This window comes from Danio rerio, chromosome 17, assembly GCF_052040795.2.
Source record: "Danio rerio strain M-AB ecotype USA chromosome 17, GRCz13ab, whole genome shotgun sequence".
Classification (NCBI taxonomy): Eukaryota; Metazoa; Chordata; class Actinopteri; order Cypriniformes; family Danionidae; genus Danio; species Danio rerio.
Genome location: NC_141037.1, coordinates 57,462,501 through 57,482,889, shown reverse-complemented (window position 1 = coordinate 57,482,889; position 20,389 = coordinate 57,462,501). Strand labels below are relative to the sequence as shown.

Here is a 20,389-nt window from a genome sequence, read left to right as displayed (position 1 = left end):
CTTCCAACAACAACAACAACCTAGTTTCTCTCATCCAGGAACTAATCAGGTTTAGCCCTGCTTAGCTTTACTGTACGTTCACACCGAAAGAGGCAAGAGATTTAAAGTAGCCTGAAGTCATTCATTTTCAATGAGAGCCAGCAGCGATAAGCTTCGAGAAGCAGCGCGGCACATCTTCGCTGGTGTGGGCGTCGAGGAGAGTTGAAATCAAGTACCATCAAGCTGGATGGTAATGAGCTATGACGCGGTTCGGCGGCAAGCAATCAGAATGAAGAAGTCCACCGCTTGAGAGTGTAAAGCGTTTCGAGTGACCAGAAAAGCGCTATATAAATTAAAGGAATTATTATTATTATTATTACACAATGTAACTACAGAAGATTTAAATTATACAATCTTTTTTTTAACAAGATGCTAACGGTCTAATCTGATTCAATGATCTATGCTAAGCTAAGCTAAAGGTGAGTTTACCAGACCCAGAGATTGCCTGAATTAATTTAAAAACATGTAAAACCTAACTGTTTAACTCCAGTGGAGTTAGATTATTTCCAAAATAGCGGAGTGCTCCTTTAAAGGTTTCAGCTTCAAAACCCAAACCGGGTTGATTCACTAACTAATAAGTTAAAAGCTCCTTCGAGCAGAGCACTCGAGTCCAAAAAAACGACGTCAAGCTTCACAAATGAGCCCTTCATGTACTTTACAGCACACTTCCCTCCTGCTCAGACACAATGAGCGGCTCAGTGGTGTAATAATGCGCTGGCCTGGGATCAGCTTTTTGCAGTGCTGGAGCCGTTACGTGCGGTTTCTCCAAGAGCGTCTTGCAGACAGATGTGGAGAGTTAGGCTAATGCTGTCGAGCTTCACTTTCTCATCTGCAATCGGCCACGAATCTGAAGGCAGGCCTCTGTCTGTTTGCGGCAGCGCAGATGCATTGTGGGTTTGGAAACAAACGCATGCAACTGACACATGGGAGTATTAAAACAAGCCGAGGAATGCATCGCAAATTCACATCGATTCGGGATCCACACTTTCTATGGGACCCCAGCTCAGAATATTTCTGAAGACTTTGCTTCAGATGTAGACTGAGAGACAGCTGAAGAATAAATTGTTATTAGCCATCATGTGGAATTTAGAATTCTTCATTCATTAACAGAGCATGGAGGATTTCAGAGTTAAGGCCCTGGTCTACTTTATACTAAGTTCCTTTTCGTTCTTCCTTCGGGGTTTGGGTTGATGGGAGAGGGCAGTGATCATGGAATAAATTGAGGACAGAGAGGGGGGTTATGGGATGTTATCGCTGACTCTAATGCCAAGTTTAGACTGCATGATTTTCAAAGTAGTCGTGTCACAGATGTTTTCACACTGCATGACTATCTGGGCTGGCGTTTCGTCGCTGCTTTGTTTACACTGCAAGATGGATCGGCGACAGGGACTTTCACATTGCATGACTTTACTATAGGAAGAATCGCCGACAACTTCGTCCAAACTACGTCTCACAGCCAAAAACACGTCGTATATCTTTTGTTATTAACTACATAATGAGAAAGAAGCCTTTAATGGGGTAGAAAATGTACATACTTGTTCACCTGGGTTTAAAGGGAATTAGCCATTTCTCCTCAACGTTGATAATACACTAATTTCTTTCTGTATTAAACGTCAAACAGACACGGTTGCTCCTGAGTCCTGTCAAACCTCCACTAGTTTTTCCCCCATTTCAAGAGTTCACATTTCGGTGATAATCAAAAAAGCGTATTTGGCATGCTGTCCCGGGAGAGAGCCCTGAGCTCGTAATATCCTCGAGCCCGGGGCTCCCTCCCGTTAGAAGGGCGAGAGGGGAATTCGAGGTCAGGTAGGTCTCGAGAACTCCCCTGCTTGTCACCGTGAGAAGTGTAAACTCAGGTTGTATTGGGTAATAATTGGTTGTAGTCGATTGGCTATGGTTCATGTTTTTGGATGGTGGGAGGAAACCGGGGAACCCGGGGAAAACCCACGCGAACACGGGTAGAACATGTAAACTCCACACAGAAACACCAACCGGCCCGATGGGTTGGACCGGCGGTGTTCTTGCTGTGAGGCAACAGTGCTAGCCACTGCGCCACCGTGTCGCCCGATCAGAAAAAATGGGAGGATGTAGGGGTGGAAAGGGGGGAGCTTCAAGACGAAGATAACTGGAGTGAAAAACTTATTATAATGCTTCCGTAATCATCTAATAGGGCTGATTACAGAGCTAACAAGGAGCCAGCCGTGTTGATTATAAGCACGTGATCCTCTCGAAATTAGTTTATGAATAAACCACACTTCGTGGGTCCAAATAAACCGAAAAAGAACGCTGTTAACTTCTCCCCCAGCCTCCCGCTGGCCTGCAGCAGGTATACACACACACACACACGCAAGTGAATGCCGCTCTCTCATTGGCTGTAGGCGATCGCTGATGTTATTTTCAGTCAAAACTCAATTCACACAGCATGATTTGAATCGCCGACAGCTCCAGATATTCAGCACGCCAAATATCTCCAATGGCCTAACTTAATCTAATTCAGTGTTTCCAGGGCCGGAGCAAGCTGAACTGCCTCTCTAGGCAGAGGACGATCATGCCGCCCTCAACCCTAATGTGAAAACGAAAGTGACCGGTTATGAAAATGAAGTGAGGTGTGGCGGACCTCTTTTCCAGCTTACTATGGGCAGATATAACTGAGGACGCGCGGGTGCTGAGGGAGGGAGGGAGGGAGGTGTCGCGGACACTGCGCTCTCTATTCTGCCGCCCTATGCGCGGATATGACTGAGGAAGCTCGGGTGTCGCAGACCTCAATTCTGCCGCCCTATGCGCGGATATAACTGAGGAAACGCAGGTGCTGATGGAGGTGTCGCTGACGGCGACCTCTCTATTCTGTCGTCTATGCGCGAATATATTTGAGGACGTGGGTGGTGAGGGAGGTGTCGCGGACATAACTGAGGACGCGGGTGGTAAGGGAGGTGTCGCGGATGCCGCCCTCTCTATACTGCCACCCTAGGCGGCTGCCTAGGTCGCCTCTATGGACGCGCCGGCCCTGAGTGTTTCTCAACTGGTGGGTCGTGACCCAAAAGTGGGTCGCGGGAACATTTTCTGTGGGTCGCGGAGTGTGTGTGGTCAAAAAAAACAACAAAAAGTTACATTTTTCACTAATTTTGACTTTTATTTTGAAATGCGTGCACGACAACTATATTGTTTGACATGTGAAATTTCATTTAATTATAGCAACAAATAAATGTCGAAGCGCAAATACGACCCTGAATGGAAAAAAGACTTAAAGCCTCAGTGTGTCATATCATATGTAGCGAGGTGCTCTCACAAAAGAGCACGAAACCTTCTAAATTAAAACGACATTAAAGGGCACCTAGGTTACCCCTTTTTTCAGATTTAATTTAAAGTCTTTTGCGTCTCTGGAATGTGTATATAAAGTTTCAGATCAAAATACCCATCAGATTTTTCATTATACCTTTTACAAGATGCTGTTTTATACTGATTTCCAGCAGGGGGTGGCTTTGTCGTACTGCGCCTTTAAGACGGGTCTTTCCCGCTCACTGTTTCTACATGCCTCCTCCCTCAGCTGCGTCAGACAACAGACAGACTTAAAGGAAGAAGGTCTCACGTAGCATTTGTGAGATACTACAGTAAGAACTAACCTTTACTAATCAGTATTGTGAAGTTGCGTTGATGAGTCACACAAAATATCGTTACAAAGATAACGCGCACGCCCATGCACACACACACACACAGGCAGGCAGGCAGACAGACAGAGCGCGCTTAGCTTAGTTAAGGCTAACCTCAAGTATTGTGTGGATATCTGTTATGCTAATATACAAAATAAACCTGATTTAACTTCCACAAACCGGGATTGAAGCGTCTTCTTTTATAATTGTTTTGACACGCGGCTGTGCTGATGAAGTAAAGCTGAAGTAAAACGCTGTAATTAATTACACACATACTCTGTTTTAAAACACTTTAAACATGTGAAACTCACTCTTAATCACATTTGATGATGATTGCTGATCCTAGCGAACAGAACAGAGCTTTTATTCCCGGTTGCTTTGCGTATGACTGCCTGGACTTGTTGACATATACACGCGACTACCGGAACATGTTAATGCGCGCAGCTGTCAATCAATTCGGTGGGTGGGGGATCGCACACCTACATAATGGTGCGATCTAGGGTTGTAACGGTATGAATTTTTTACGGTATGATAATCGTCTAAAACAGTATTTACGGTAAAACAGTATTTACGGTATGTTACAAATGTTACAAAATAATAGAAAAGTGAAGCAAATTTGATTTTTTCCAAATAATATATTTTCAGTTACTATAAACAACACCACTTACAATGAACAAATAAAAATAAGAAAATAATAAATAATGTGTCAAAGTCCAAATAAAGTCCAAATAAACATGGTGCAAATCCTCAGTAAAAAAATAGATATAAATATTTACTATACTATAAATAGTTACATAACGAAACTAGATTCAATATGGAACATCCTTAGGTTTTATGTGCCAGCATGGATATGGTTGTCTGTGGATATGGATTTGGATATGGTTGTCTGCAATGCAGACAAACAGCTGCACCTTCATTTGAGTCTTTTGAAAACAGCAAGAGCAGCAGTTCGTCTTTGCTGTGTCACTGTTTTGTCATGTTCCTGTGCATGCAAAAGTACTTATTATGAGAATTATTTCATGCAAAACTTTTTTTTGCGTTTTATTTAGCCGCGCAGAAATGTATGCCTATCTCTCATTCCGTGTTGTTCAAAAAGCTCAGTGTTGGTCCACAAACAAAAGCGAAACCTATGCTTATTGGTTGTGATATAGCGAGTTTGAACCAATCTGGGCATGGAGGAGGGACAATGCATCAATGTATCATGTCTGGTTTGTCCGGAGACACAGTGACGAGCGTTTCTTTGTCAAATCAGCGTTGTCACTTTTTGATGACGTAACTGCACTGATTCCGGAGCCTCTGAAAGTCTGCGAATGTTATGTGATACAGCACTGGAAAGCTGAGATTCTCTTCTTTATGCCAATATTTGAATTGTATGAATCGGATCAGCGGATCAAAAGTTATTAAACATTTAAGAGCAATACTTATTTTTAGCCGCGGGCGGCTGTCTCGGTCTTTAAGGGTTAAAATCGTTGATATGCAATTGTTCATGGTATGATAATCGTGCACGTTCAAATCGTGGTAGACCGTCATACCGGTATATTGTTACAACCCTAGTGCGATCGATTTGAAAACAGCTCCAATTGGCCGACCCTTTTTTTTGTAGTTAAATTTTTTAAAAAAAGGACTGGGTGTGTTCATATCACCCCAGTATGACGGTCTATACACTATACCAACACACAGATCTCTCCAAACAGCTTGAAAAGTAGATTTTTCACCATAGGTGCCCTTTAAGAAACCAGACAACATGTTTTATTAACAGTTCAGTTTAGTTCATGGTAACTGAACATTTCCTGACCCTAACCACTGTTTACAGTATTTGTCGTTTTTACTTTGTAATATTTCTATAATTTGATGCATTTTGTTAAATGACAGCAGTAAAATATTGTTTATTTGTAAGTCTTGGTGATTTTCTTATGATTTATCTGTCACTACTTGTGTGTATGCTAACAAATAAATACAAATTAATGATAATTCTTAAAATTGTATTACAGTTCCTAAAAATTTGGGTCGCGGCTTGATGCCCATGTAAAAATGTGGGTCCCATGGCCAAACCAGTTGAGAAACCATTGAACTAATTAACCTAGTTAAGCCTTTACATGTCACTTTAAGCTGAACACAGGTGTCTTACTAAATATCTAGTAAAATATGATGTGCCGTCATCATGGCAAAGACAAAATAATTAGTAATTAGAAATGAGTTACTAAAAGTTAAAAGACATGTAAAATCTCTCCATTAAACAGCAATTAGGAGATGTTTGAAAGAGAAGTGAAAGTTCATATAAGGGTTAATAATTCAGTCTTCAACAGCAGTGGTTTGTAGAATTGAGTTAACACCGTTCCTGTTGAGACGTTACAGACTCAACACACTGACCACATAAAAGAGATCATTAAAGAAGCTGCTGTAAAACGCCATTCATTCATGCGTTCATCAGCAGGAGAGGCTGGACAATGCGCTTACTGTTACTGCCGTCACTTCAAAGCAACACTTCAGGACAAAAGAGCAGATACAGAGCCAGCACTGACGGCCCTATAAATCTGACTGATTGTTTCCCAGATCCCTGTGTTTTTGGTTGCTCAAAATGTTCTGGATTTTTAAAGGTTCGATTATATTTTAGTCACTCAAACTATTTAAGGACACGGTACAAAAGTGTAAACTAAGTTTTGATAAAGGGAAGAACAGTGGGCGGGGCTAAAGATCTCCTTTTGGTGAACTTTGCTCAACGAGACTTTCTGATTGGTTGATTTTTTTTATTTATCATTATATCTGCGTATGTGTGTGTGGCCTTAATGCATTATTAAAATCCACCCTGCTAAAAAAATCCAGCTTAAACCAGCCTAGGCTGGTTGGCTGGTTTTAGCTGGTTGACCAGGCTGGCTTTAGAGGGTTTTGGCCACTTCCAGGCTGGTTTCCAGCCATTTGGTCTTAGCTGGTCAGGCTGGAAAATGACCAGCTAAATCCAGCTAAAACCAGCTTGACCAGCCTGGTTTAAGCTGGACATAGCTGGGTTTTGGCTGGGCTCCCATCCTGCTAGGCTGGTCAAGCTGGTTTTAGCTGGTCAACTCCCAGCCTGACCAGTTAAGACCAGGCTGGAAATGGCTGAAAACCAGCCTGGAAGTGGCCAAAACCCCTCTAAAACCAGCCAGGTTGACCAGCTAAAACCAGCCAACCAGCCTAGGCTGGTTTAAGCTGGATTTTTCAGCAGGGAAAGTTCATTCATTCATTTACCTTCAGCTTAGTCTCTGAAATAGGTCGCCACAGCAGAATGAACCGCTAACTATTCTGCCCTATGTTTTACACAGTGGATGCCCTTCCAGCCGCAAACCAATACTGGAAAACACCCATACACACTCATTCACACACACTTTCATACACTACAGCTAATTTAGTTTACCCAATCCCACTAAAGCACATGTGTTTGGACTGTGGGGGAAACCGGAGCACCCGGAGGAAAACCCACACTGACACAGGGAGAACATGCAAACTCCACACAGAAATGCCAACTGACCAAGTTGTGCTTGTTTAACATTAGCTAACGCACTATGAGTTACAAACAACGTTGTTTTTGTTAACGAAGCTGAATAAATACAGTAATAAATGTTGTATTCGGTGTTTGTTGACCTTAGTAAACACATTAAAACATCAACTAGCGAAAACCTACAGTAAAGTGTTTTGTAAACATTGTATGAACATCATTTTGAATCTTCAATATCACCCATTAAATGTCTCAAATGCTTTCCTTTAAGATAATTTCCCCTCACAATTACAAGCTATAATCTCACAGTTAGCCATTTTACTTTCAGAATAGCATGTTTACATCTTTCCATTCTGAGTTATAACCTGCAAATTGTCATCTAGCGTTATGTTATCATTAAGAAATTGTATGTATTTACTTAGTTTTACTAGAACTGAGGCAATTTTTCAGACTGGTACTACACACAGTCTCGCGCACTTACTTCCTGTCGCGTTCACGCGCCCTCAAGTGGCCAAGAGCACTAGTGCGTGTATTGGGACGGAGCCGATGTCATATGCTCCGGTAATTAAGTGAATCACAATTCTTGCTGCATTCGTGGCCGTGCAAAGATTCCTGCAGGGTTTGTATCAGAGTTTGCGTTGGTACACATCTAATATAGTCGAATCGCGCCCCCAAAATGCTGCCTATGTAGGGTTAAAGTGCAGACACAGCCTCAGTGTTGAAACAAAGACCCGTCCAGATGAGGAAGGTGATTCAAACTACTGGGGTAAAGTTGGTTTTACATTCACACATTCAAACTTTCTCGCTAATATTATTTCCTAAAAGTATTCTTTGCAGGGGAAATCATATTAGCATGAGCAACAAACGACTATGAAAGTAAGCATTGATCACAGTCAATTAAATAACGCTGTCTCACAAGTAATTTCACAGCTAAAATAGTTGGTAAATAATTAAGAATCGTTATTAGAAGTTGTCACTATTCAAAAATGAACGAATGTGCGAAAATAAAAACAATTTTACCGCAATATTCAGACGCCGCAAGACAAACTCGCCTGTATGCAACCGGTGAGACCAATGCAGAACACGCAAACATTGCTACAACTTAAAGTTGTTAAAGAGAGTAGTTCCGATATAGATATAGAGCAATCAAGCAGACACTTGGAGAACAAAAAAAGCTAGTGTACTTACAGGATTGTGGTCTGAGGAAGAACTGCGGGCACTGATTCCAGGTTCAAATGCATGCATCTGACAGTGGTACGGAAACATAAACAGCGGCTCGGACATGAGGACACCCGGTACGGGCCACTGCTGAGGAGAAACACGCTGAGTACACTTAAAAAGCAGGGTAAGTTTCGCACAGTCCGCAACGCCATGACCGAAAGAGCAGTGCGCAGGAATCCAGCAGCAGTCCAGTGGGAAGTAGGGCAGTGTTACAGCCCGTGTACTAGACGGCATGAAAGACCAATCACAGCCTCCTCAATCATGTTCACGAGAAAAGCCCATCCTACTAAACTTTCGCCCACTGCACACTTCAAAGTACGTGCGCTGCCGGCGTTTGGGAAGTACGCTACGCGTGTAGTACGCAGTCTACGTATGTGCACTGGAAACATTAAACGTTACTTACAGAATTAAAGTAAAGTTGGTTTTATATTTGCACATTAATTCGCATATTGTTTACCACGGTACTACAAGTATGACTTGAAAACAACATTAGCAGAATTTAATAGTCTGTGAACAATGTACTTTGGTAGTCGGCTAATATGATTTCACATTCACTAGAATACTGTTCCCCTGCTGAAAAATCCAGCTTAAACCAGTCTAGGATGGTTAACTGGTTTAGCTGGTCGACCAGCCTGGTTGTAGAGGGGTTTGGGCCAATTCCAGTCTGGTTTCCAGCCATATCCAGCTTGGTTTTAGCTGGTCAGGCTGGGAGATGACCAGATAAAACCAGCTTGACCAGCCTAGCCAGGCTGGGAGCCCAGCCAAAACCAGCTATGTCCAGCTTAAACCAGGATGGTCAAGCTGGTTTAAGATGGTTTTAGCTGGTCACTTCCCAGCCTGACCTGCTAAGACCAGGCTGGAAATGACTGGAAACCAGCCTGGAAGTGGCCAAAACCCCTCTAAAACCAGACTGGTTGACCATCTTGGCTGGTTAAAGCTGGATTTTTTTGCTGGGTCTGGAATTATATTAAGGAAAACGTCTAAATGTGTGAATATGCAATCAAATAAACGGTTAAATAAGTTGTCAATTAAAGTAAATATATATTTTTGTGAATGATCAGAGCTTATTTTGAAGGCTAATCAACATTTGGAGGAGATTAAACCCTTAAGAGGGTATACCTCAGCCAAAAATCTAAATTATGCCATTAGGCTTACTCGCACTTCACACTGTAAAAAAACAAACAAACAAAAGAAGTATGTAAATAAGTTTCCATATTTTGTTATTCAAAAGTGTTTTCTGTTTATCTGACGGTTGTGGGTTGCATTATGGGATGTTGATCTCTGCTCTGTCGACCTTTGATGTTGAAAATCCAACTCTGCAGTTTAACAAAGTGACTTTTACTGACTTTTTTATTACTTAATAATATAACGTATACAAAATATTATAGAAATAAGTTTGTAAAATAACAGAAAATGTACTGCTCAATAATGTTTATGTCTGGTGACTGGGCTGGCCAAGGAGCAGCTTGACTTTCTTTGCTTTCAGGAGCTTTGATGTGGAGGCTGAAGTATGAGGAGCGCTATCCTGCTGGAGAATTGTCCCTCTCCTGTGGTTTGTAATGTAATGGGCAGCACAGATGTCTTGATACCTCAGGCTGTTGATGTTGATCATCCACTCTGCAGATCTCTGAATTCTATGAGAATCTTGGCTCCATGCTGGTTCCAGTAGGTCTTCTGCAGTATTTGTGATGATTGGGATGCATTTGAACAGATGATTCAGCAGAAATTCTCCCTCCCAGTCCTCAAATATGCCCTACTCCCCTCCCCTGGTCTTCACATCGCTTATATTGTCTTATTGCTCATTGTCATAAATAAGGACGCATGACAGCTGAGCGGGACTCTGCAAAATAAACAGTGAAACTCTGACTTATGTTAGGAGAGTTTACTCAAAAGTGACTTGTTTTATCTAGTTTTTGGACCCGTTTAGAAACTCTCCCGTGTGAAAGCGAACCGCACCAAGAACAAAGAGCAACATTGTAACAATTTTAATTTTAACCCAATTTTAACCTAAGGGTGCTTTCACACCTGTTAATCGATTCAGTTGTTCCGAAACAGAGATTACAATTGTTACATTGTTGCTATTTACTCTTGGAGCGGTTCGCTTTCACACTGCAAAGTTTCTAATCGGACCAAAGAGCTAAAACAAGTCACGTGTGAGTAAACTCTCCTCACATTGATCAGAGTGTCAGGGTTTATTTTGCAGCGTCCCGCTCAGCTGTCAGGAGAGGTGGTGGTTTGGTGGTGATTGACAGGGTGCGCGCGCGACGTGTCTGAGGAGAGACGCGGTGGGGAGGGGTGAAAAGGGTGCGCGACTATGCCTATTTGAGGACCGGGAGGTAGACGCAAGATTACCGGGAGATCATCACTCGTTTGCAAGCATCCGGAGACTCGCGAAACTTCCCGCCCTACTCATAATTCTCTCTTCATATAGCCGTATGCCTGTTACATATCCATAAAACACTGTGATATAACCGCGCTCGGATCGGATCGCTTTCTCACTGCAATCGAACCGCTCCAGGGTTCGTTTCAATCGAGCTGAGACCACCTCATTCAAGCGATCTCGGAGCGATTACTTTGGCGCGGAACAGATCGCGATTGCCCTGTTCACATATGCCAATCGAACTGCGCTAACTAGGCAAACGAGATACGTTCCGAAACAAAAGTGTAGGTGTGAAAGCACCCTAAGAGTACATTTCACTGTGCATGTTTGAGAGCTGTGCACCAGAGCAGAGCTCATAAAAATTCATGACCATTCCAAATATGGTCAATAAGGATCTTCTGATTCTAGAGGTATTTTATTGGAAATAAATAACCATAAAAACATTTCTGGATATTTCTTTAACTTACATAAGCCACAGACCTACTATGTAGATATTAGACAACACATTAACTCATTTAATTGTATGTGGCGCCATTAATCTTATCAGTTCATGCAAATGCAGCGTGATTAATATTCTGAAACCCAACAGATAATTAGTTAAAGCATGACTAATAATGTGACAATCAAGTTCTTTCATATAAAATACCAAAAACTATATTAAAAATGGCTGATGATCACATACAAATCACATATTTTGTGAATAGAAGCACGGCACACACATAATGCATATCAAATAAACATCTACACACATATTTATATAGTTAGACTCATTCTCCGGCATATTCCCGCAATGAAAGCAGTCTATATAGTCACGACTGTGGTAACACCATTTTCTTTATTCAGAGTACGATGTGTCAACATCCAGCATGACAAATATTGTACAAATTCCACGATTTAAAAATGAAAAATCACTCCAACTTGTGATCTCACACATTTAGAATAAAATTAAAATGTCAACAAATCCATGCTGCATCGTACAAAAATAAATCAAACTCCAGTTCCACAGAGAGCACGATAGTTTATACAAAAACCCCGTCTTCGTCGATGATTCAACAGATCAACCTCCGAATGAATAATCTCAGATAAATAAACTCACAATAATTCATATGGAAAGAAAATCAGCATTCTAATATGTGACTTCTTCCGCTTTACCTCAGGTAATTAATAAGTCACGTTTTATTATTATTTTTTTAAATATGCATTGACAGTAAATGAGCAGCATGTTTGTGCTTAAATTTCCATTGTACCCGATGCTGATAACCGACTCAGAACTGATACTAGCTAGTTTCTCTATTGAAAGCATTACTATATTGGCAGAAAGCTGCAGATGTGATGAATAATGAAGTCCTAAAAAGAGGTCTGATTAGTAGTACGATGGATAAGATTTAGTACAAGCACCTTTGCATTAGCTCTCGGTAAGATATTAGCAAGGCTGCTACAGCTAGTCGTACAATGGAAATGACGAGCACGAGTAAAAATGCACCTCAGATAACATTTTCTTTTCTTCGAATGCTTCATGTTTGATTGACTACTCGTATGATTTTGTACAGTGATTAGACATAAAGTGCTGGGGATTACTTCATATGATATAGAACATACTCAACGAACTAGCATCGTCATTTAAAAACGCACAATATTGTAAAGATATTGTCCTCGTGAATCCCTGTAATCTCTGCTCAAGCCGCTGAAAGTCTTTCCTCGCGTCCTTTTTCCCTTTTTTTTGAGACACCTGGAGATTGCACATCGACTGAAGTGCAAATAGTCTTCTGGCACAAAAAGTGTGGAGGGGCAAAAACCCTGTAGGTCCCGTTTTTTATTGTCTATATTCTTTACAAACTCCTTCTCCGACGGTTTTCGTACTGTACAAACATCCAAAAACGACAACAAAAAAAAAGTGTCTCTTGCACAGCAACCAACTGAAACATCTCCTAAACTCCAACCTCCGTCCCGTTAAAACATTTGTATTAAAAAGATTTATATAAAAATCAATCATTTACATATAGTAGAAAGATTCTGTAGTGTCCGCTGTGTACAAACATGAAATTGCATATACCCACCACATAGATTGCATCTCGTTTTTGTTCTTTTTCTTCTTTTCTTTTTTTAAATATACACATGGTTAAGTCACATATTGCTGAGGCAGTCCCATTCTGGCTACTGTTATTTATGGATGCACCGTTATGGATTTAGAGCTCATATTTTGGCCAGAAGTGATTAGTTTAATGTACACTTCCTGACAAAAGTCTTGTTGTCGATTTCAGTTGTAAGATCAGCAAATAATAACTCGACTTCTAGTTGATCATTTGGGTAAGTGTCAGAAGGTGGATTTTTCTGCTGAATCATCTGTTGAGCTGCATCCCAATCATCACCAATACTGCAGAAGACCTACAGGAGCCAAGATTCTCATAGAAATCAGTCAAGTTTGGTGAGGGAGAAATCATGGTTTGGGGTTACATTCAGTATGGGGGCGTGCGAGAGATCTGCAGAGTGGATGATCAACATCAACAGCCTGAGGTATCAAGACATTTGTGCTGCCCATTACCTTACAAACCACAGGAGAGGGACAATTCTCCAGCAGGATAGCGCTCCTGCTCATACTTCAGCCTCCACATCAAAGCTCCTGAAAGCAAAGAAGCTCAAGGTGCTCCAGGATTGGCCAGCCCAGTCACCAGACATGAACATTATTGAGCTGATGACGGAGGAGGCGTTAAAGGTGAACACAAAGAGTTTTGATGAGCTCTGGGAGTCCTGCTGAACGCTTTCTTCTTCATTCCAGATGACTTTATTAATCAGTGATTTGAGTCATGTCAGAGATGTATGGATGCAGTCCTCCAAGCTCATGATGGAGTCAGACACAATATTCATTCTGTCTCCACTGCAGCAGGACTTTATATTCTATACTGGACATTATTTCTGTTCAGTGATGAGACTTTAGTCTAAGCAGAGTCAGATCTTACTGTCCTAATCAAATCATTAATAATCAAGGCATGATCCGATTTTATTGTGCTCAAATAAGCGTCATCTAGAGGCCTTTACCTTTCATATGAGCCACTTCTGTTACCAAATGGTCAACTAAGAGTCCAGTTATTATTGTTGTTCCTAAAACTTGGATAGCCGACAAGACTTTTATCAGGTAGTGTGAGGGATGCAATGCTTTCGACAAATCTGTAAAATAAATAAATAAATAAATAAATAAATAAATTTTACTTCTTACCGTAAAATGTGTAATAAATAAAATCCATAAATGGCACAATTTTTTTTTGATGTTGATGATCTCTCAGCAAGCGTCAGCTAATGTTGTACCGTTGTAGTAGTTGCGTTGATGTTACTGTAAATACACTAAAAGGTGCATTGATGAGCAGCGGGAAGGATGATTCACATTACACCAGCCCATATAAAAACGTACTAAATGTAAATGCTTTGCAGATCCCCCCCAAATAATGATCATTTTTTTATAAAGCAAGGCCAGAAAAAAAAATCATAATTAAAAAAAATGTTTAGTCAGCATAACAGCATTGTTTTTAAAGAACATGACGTTTGATAAAGTACAACAGGGAAGCGTGATGCATCCTATAGGATTTTCTTCTCTTTTTCTGGAAGTGTTTTCAGATCCTTATGCTGTGAGAACGCAGCCGCTTCGTTCCCAGCAGCTAGACTTGAATGCCTTGCACAGCTTGTTTAATGTTTTCTAGCAGGGCCTTGTTCTCTGAGCTCTGATACTGATCTTGATTCGTGTATATGTCCGTCAGTGTTGTTACATATGCGTCAAAGTTCTGTTCGCTCATGGGCTCCTGTGGAAAAAAAGGCAGAGACATCTCCAGTCAGCGCAATTTATAAAGATAATGACAATAATCATTTAAAAACCTTGTTAAAAAGAGCAAAAATTGTGGAAAGGGATTGTCATTTGCATGTTTTTCCAGTAGTAAAATCCCCCAAAACGATCATTTCAGATTTATTTTTTCTTTCTGTACTCTTGTCTTTGTTCCATGATTGTTTGAGCAGAAATAATCAAACAAAAAGCTCATTTTGATTCTGATTCTCTAAGGCCCAATCCCAATTCTCCCCCTCAGCCCTTCCCTTATTAATCCTTGTCCCAATTCTCTTTAGCTTGAAGGCGTAGGGCTAAAGGGAAGGGGGTGAATAGCCCTTCGAACGAAGATTTTTCAGGACCACACTCAAAACCAAGTGGTAAGAAAATTTCCCAGAATACACCAGCCACAACAGCAGGATCGCAGCACCCAGAAGTCAGGAGATCCACAAATTAGTATTTTCTGTCATTATTATGAATCTTTATGACAAACAAGCACACATTTTAATATATATTCATAACCACGCTTTTAAAGAGCCCATATTATGGGTTTTTGAAAATTCCCCTCCATGTAGTGTGTAACACAGCTCTAAGTGAAGTGAAGTATCCAGCTAAGGCTTAAATCTGTTAGTGTACAGTGTTTAAAACGGTTGATTCATCTATAAAAGAGTCGACTCATAGTGCTTCAAACGAGTCGCCTTGATACCGACTCATTAGGTGTTTCGCCATGACGTACGAACAAAACCAAGTTATTCACGTGCACGCGCAAACCCGGGAGATTTCAAACCTGCGGCCCCGCCCTCTGACGCAGAAACCCAGACACACACACACACACACACCCACAAACACACGCACACCCACAAACACACGCACACAAACATGCCGGTCGATTGAAGTAACACTGCAGATGGACATTATATTGAGTCTCTACCCAAAGATGAAACATCAGCATTATAACCAAGCAGTTGGAAACTTCTGGAAGCTACATGCTACAAAGAATACTTCATCTGAGTTTGTTAAAGGAAGGATCAGTAAAGAGTAACTGATGGACGTCAGGATGGGTTTCTTCCTCCATTTCTCAAGTGTAAGTACGTGCGGTAAAAGTTGTTGCCTCGTTTACTCTAGCTTGCAAATGTATTTAGTTGTGATTTGTTACTTGTAACCGCGTGTACTGTATCAGGTTAACTGGATATATTATCTTATCGCGTGCAAAGTCACGTTAAAAACGCGACGCGTGCTGTTTGTTTATGGAGCTCCGTGCTAGAATCGCTCCCGCGATTTATTCGGAAATGTATTCCCGCGCCGCAGAAATCTGGCGCGGGGAGAGAGAGAGAGCGAGAGAGAGCGAACGAACGAACGAGCTTTGTGTACTTTGTGCTGTGTGTGTGTTTTTATACAGACAGCTTGGCTGTCTGGACTGTATACTGGGTGATATTTGGTTGTGTTCTCCGCTCTAGCGGGATCGGGCGCGGCGGGCAGAAAACGGAGCGGGTTCTCAGGCTAAAACCTGGCGGGTGCGGGCGGAAGCGGGAGCGTTGTCATCCGGAGGTGTGTGTGTGTGTTTTTGTGTGTGTGTGGTATGGCGAGTACACGACTGTCTCCTTCGTTCGGTTATCCGTGGCACTATCCACTCGCCATAGTGTGGCAGCTAAAATCCACGCCTACACTATCGAGCGTGTATGAACTGTGATTACTTTTTAAATTGCTGATTAGCTATTGGCCATTTCCCTCTCTGACTGAAGGCAGTCGACCAATCGCGACAGACTGTCATCGGTCCAATCAGCGCAGATTAGCTTCGCGCTAAGGAGGGGTTTGGGAACAAATGAATCACTGGACGATTCATACGGGAGTCGCTGGGATAATTAGGTAAAAATAAATGCAGATTATAAGACCATGAAAGTGTTTTTTGACCTTGCATGCATATTAGACTGTTGTTGGAGACCCTTACAACCAAGATATGACCCTATTTCATGTATAATATGGGCTCTTTAAACGCTTTGGTCCCACTTTATAATAAGTGGCCTTAACTAATATGTACTTACATAGGAATTAATAGTATGTAATTACATCTGTAATCAACTTTTGTAATTACATTTGTAAATACACTGTTGACCATCCCTTACACCTTAACCCACCCTTAAACCTACCCAAGCCACCAAACCTGTCGATAACCCAACCTCTATCCTAACTCAAGAGCACCACAAGTGTTCTCAAATACATTATAAACACAGTAAGTACATTGTATTTATTTTTTTGATGTAAGTACATAGTAGTTAGGGACACTTAATATAAAGTGGGACCAACGCTTTTAAAAAAAACACTAAAATAAAATCCGCTTCGTAAAATTTCGTAATCTATAATCCCTAATAATAACTCCTGTACAGCCGTCCAACAACATTCTGACACTCGAATACCTTGTCAGTAATGTAGTGGCTGGTAATGAGATTTTTACAGTGTCTGCTATAATGTTAGTGTTGTTTTCATGTCTTTACATTGATGAATATGGCCACTGTGTAAATGCACAGTACAGTTACGATCTTGTTGCCACATTAGATCATTATGATAACATGATATATGCCTTCAGTGATTTCCTGAAGATAAATACCAAACAAATAGCACAACTGGAATCACTACAGCAGTCGCGATCATCTAATCTCATATGAAGCAAGAGATCGCGATGACATATGATGACGTGTGCAGGTGCTGTAGTGCTGTCCCAATTCTTAGGGGTACATTTTGAAGCCCTTCCCCTTAACACCCGGTTGTAAGGGCCAAGGGGTACAAAAATAGAATTAGGATTGGGCCTAAGTTCATCATTTAGCACCCACATAGCAAAATTTCTCTGGCCCAGCTCTGGCCCACACAATCAGGTTTTGCTTGGCCCACATGCCGCAGTGAATTACGGTACATGACTGGACCAAATCTGGCTTCCAGACAAGGGCCAAACACAGACCATATCTGGGCCAAGTCTTAGCCAAGTTAATAACTCATAACTGGGTGACCTGATTGGTAGAATTTTTTTTTCTTTACTCAAAAATGATTTTAGTGTATTTTAAATGTGGGTCAAGACTGGCCAAACTCACATGGCCCACTTATCAAATGTTTAAATCTGGGCCAAATACTACGTTTTTAACTGGCCCAAATCTTGTGTGCCGCCTTAAAAACGGTGCCACCTCTGCCAAACCCGGGCCATGTTTGGCCCACATGCTGTATGCCAGTGCCGGTTGAATGCCTCCCACATAGCAAAATTTCTCTGGCCCAGCTCTGGCCCACACAATCAGGTTTTGCTTGGCCCACATGCCGCAGTGAATTACGGTACATGACTGGACCAATCTGGCTTCCAGACAAGGGCCAAACACAGACCATATCTGGGCCAAGTCTCAGCCAAGTTAATAACTCATAACTGGGCCTGAACTGGGCCAGATAGGTTGGTGTGTCACGATTGCAATGAAATTGATAAACGCATGGAGTGATGCGCTTTAGGCACACTATGGGCACGCTTTTTCTCAAAGTGACCTGATTGGTAGAATTTTTTTTCTTTACTCAAAAATGATTTTAGTGTATTTTAAATGTGGGTCAAGACTGGCCAAACTCACATGGCCCACTTATCAAATTTTTAAATCTGGGCCAAATACTACGTTTTTCATCTGGCCCAAATCTTGTGTGCCGCCTTAAAGACGGTGCCACCTCTGCCAAACCCGGGCCATGTTTGGCCCACACGCTATATGCCAGTGCCGGATGAATGCCTGCTGTGCCAGCTTTATGCCAAATCTGGGCCAGAATTCTTTGCTACTAGGGCAGTAATGCAATAATATTTTAGATAAACAGTATATTTAATACCAAACAAGTATTCATACCAACATATAGTTGAACTTACTCTCTGGTGCAGCTGTAAACAACTGTTGTGTCTAACTGCAGGCTCTTTGTGAAATGATTTCTAGAGGAGAAAAATGAAAGTGCATTAGCTTACAGTAAACAACATGCACAAAACACACAGTCCTGAATATACACAGATCTATGAACATGCCGCTTCAATCTTTGGACACAATGCCATGTGTGTTGCAGTGACTTTGTGAATGTTTGTTTTTATATAATCATTTGTTACATACCAAGTCAAATCATGTACAAACAACCTACACTCACCGGCCACTTTATTAGGTACACCTTACTAGTATCGTGTTGGACCCCTTCTGCCTCCAGAACTTTCTTAATCCTTCGTGGCGTAGATTCAGCAAGCTACTGGAAATATTCCTCAGAGATTTTGCTCCATATTGACATGATAGCATCACACAGTTGCTGCAGATTTGTCGGCTGCTCATCCATGATGCCAATCTCCAGTTCCACCACATCCCAAAGATGCTCTATTGGATTATGATCTGGTGACTGAGGAGGCCATTTGAGTACAGTGAACTCATCGTCATGTTCAAGAAACCAGTCTGAGATGATTGAGCTTTATGACATGCTGTGTTATCCTGCTGGAAGTAGCCATCAGAAGATGGAGACTCTGTGGTCCTAAAGGGATGGACATGGTCAGCAGCAATACTCAGGTAGGCTGTGGTGTTGATATGATGCTCAATTGGTACTAATGGACCCAAAGTGTGGCAAGAAAGTCTCCCCCACACCATTACACCACCACCAGCAGCCTGACCGGCTGAAACAAGGCAGGATGGATCCGACCATCCGAATGTGGCAGCAGAAATGGAGACTCATCAGACCAGGCAACGCTTCTCCAATCTTCTTCTGCAGAAGATCGTCTTGACCATGTCTGCATGCCTAAATGCATTACTGGCTTGCTGCCATGTGATTGGCTGATTAGAAATTTGCGTTAACGAGCAGTTGGACAGGTGTACCTAATAAAGTGGCCGGTGAGTGTATATTGCAGCGAGATGTTGCTAGATTTCTTTGCTATTGAGAAGTGACAACCACATTGCACCTAGATCCGGTTTCCCTAATAAGTTGCACTGTGTGTCACTTAGTTATGCACTGATGGCATAATTTCCAAAAGTTGCCCGACAACATTGCTCAACAGTTTGCCAGTGTATCATCAAGAATAGGCTTTATTTTTTAATTATTTCACATGAACTAAAGCTTCATATGCTGTTTGTGCGGGTGCTGTTTGGCTCTTAGCATGTGACTGCTGGATATAATAAGTAAATGGATGTGGTCACTGTTGTCAAAGTGCAGTTCAGTCACCTTGTTTTCTTCCTCTAAGGACTTCAGATTAGACTCCATTGTGGTGATCTGGGAGACAGAAAGACATTGTGGTCAACAGAAAGATTTCTGTGAAGCTGCTTTGACATGATCAGTATTATATATATATATATATATATATATATATATATATATATATATATATATATATATATATATATATATATATATATATATATATATATATATATAATTGTGTAAATTCCCTTACCTGTGTTCGGAGTTTGATCATATCTGCTTCAACCTGTGAATTTGATTCATTTAAACCCTTAATATCTTCATCCAGCTGTTTAATATCTGCATCACAGTCTAAACCTAAAAAGAGAACAAAGAGACATAAATCATATAGTAAATCACATCCAGCTTGAACCGCGACACAAAAAGACACAAAAGTAATAGTGGTAGTAGTGTATAAACAGTTCAGCGACACTTGACGTCACTCCATTCAATGTCTGTTTGCAATAAATTCTATTTCTAAATATTTTTTACACAAACTTTCTATTTACATTAAGATGTCTGTCAGATGTCTTTTTACAATTAGATGTCAGTTAGATGTTTATTAGATGTCTTTTGTTATAATTAGATGTCAGTTAGATGTCTTTTTACAACTG

The 20,389-nt window shown here is 41.2% G+C and overlaps 2 protein-coding genes across 8 annotated transcripts in view; both read right to left on the bottom strand.

Annotated features, from left to right (window-relative positions):
• Positions 1-8,575, bottom strand: part of pxdn (peroxidasin) — a 92,837-nt gene extending 84,262 nt beyond the window's left edge. For all 3 annotated transcript variants that reach the window (XR_015513836.1, XR_015513835.1, XM_087291089.1), the window contains exon 1: positions 8,347-8,575. Coding sequence is in view for 1 of the 3 variants with exons in the window: in XM_087291089.1 (XP_087147215.1) it covers positions 8,347-8,531 (185 nt within the window). In the remaining 2 variants the exon portion in view is untranslated. The remainder of the gene's footprint in view (positions 1-8,346) is intronic.
• A 3,000-nt stretch (positions 8,576-11,575) lies between these two features.
• The window catches only part of myt1lb (myelin transcription factor 1-like, b), a 165,311-nt gene continuing 156,497 nt past the window's right edge, over positions 11,576-20,389 (bottom strand). For 4 of the 5 annotated variants that reach the window (XM_087291119.1, XM_087291121.1, XM_087291120.1 and 1 more), the window contains 4 exons: positions 19,990-20,093; positions 19,761-19,808; positions 18,445-18,504; positions 11,576-14,550 (listed from right to left, as the gene is read on the bottom strand). In XM_087291119.1, coding sequence (XP_087147245.1) covers positions 14,410-14,550; positions 18,445-18,504; positions 19,761-19,808; positions 19,990-20,093 — 353 coding nt within the window. In that variant the 3' untranslated portion in view covers positions 11,576-14,409. The remainder of the gene's footprint in view (positions 14,551-18,444; positions 18,505-19,760; positions 19,809-19,989; positions 20,094-20,389) is intronic. The other variant, XR_015513861.1, reaches the window with a different exon arrangement.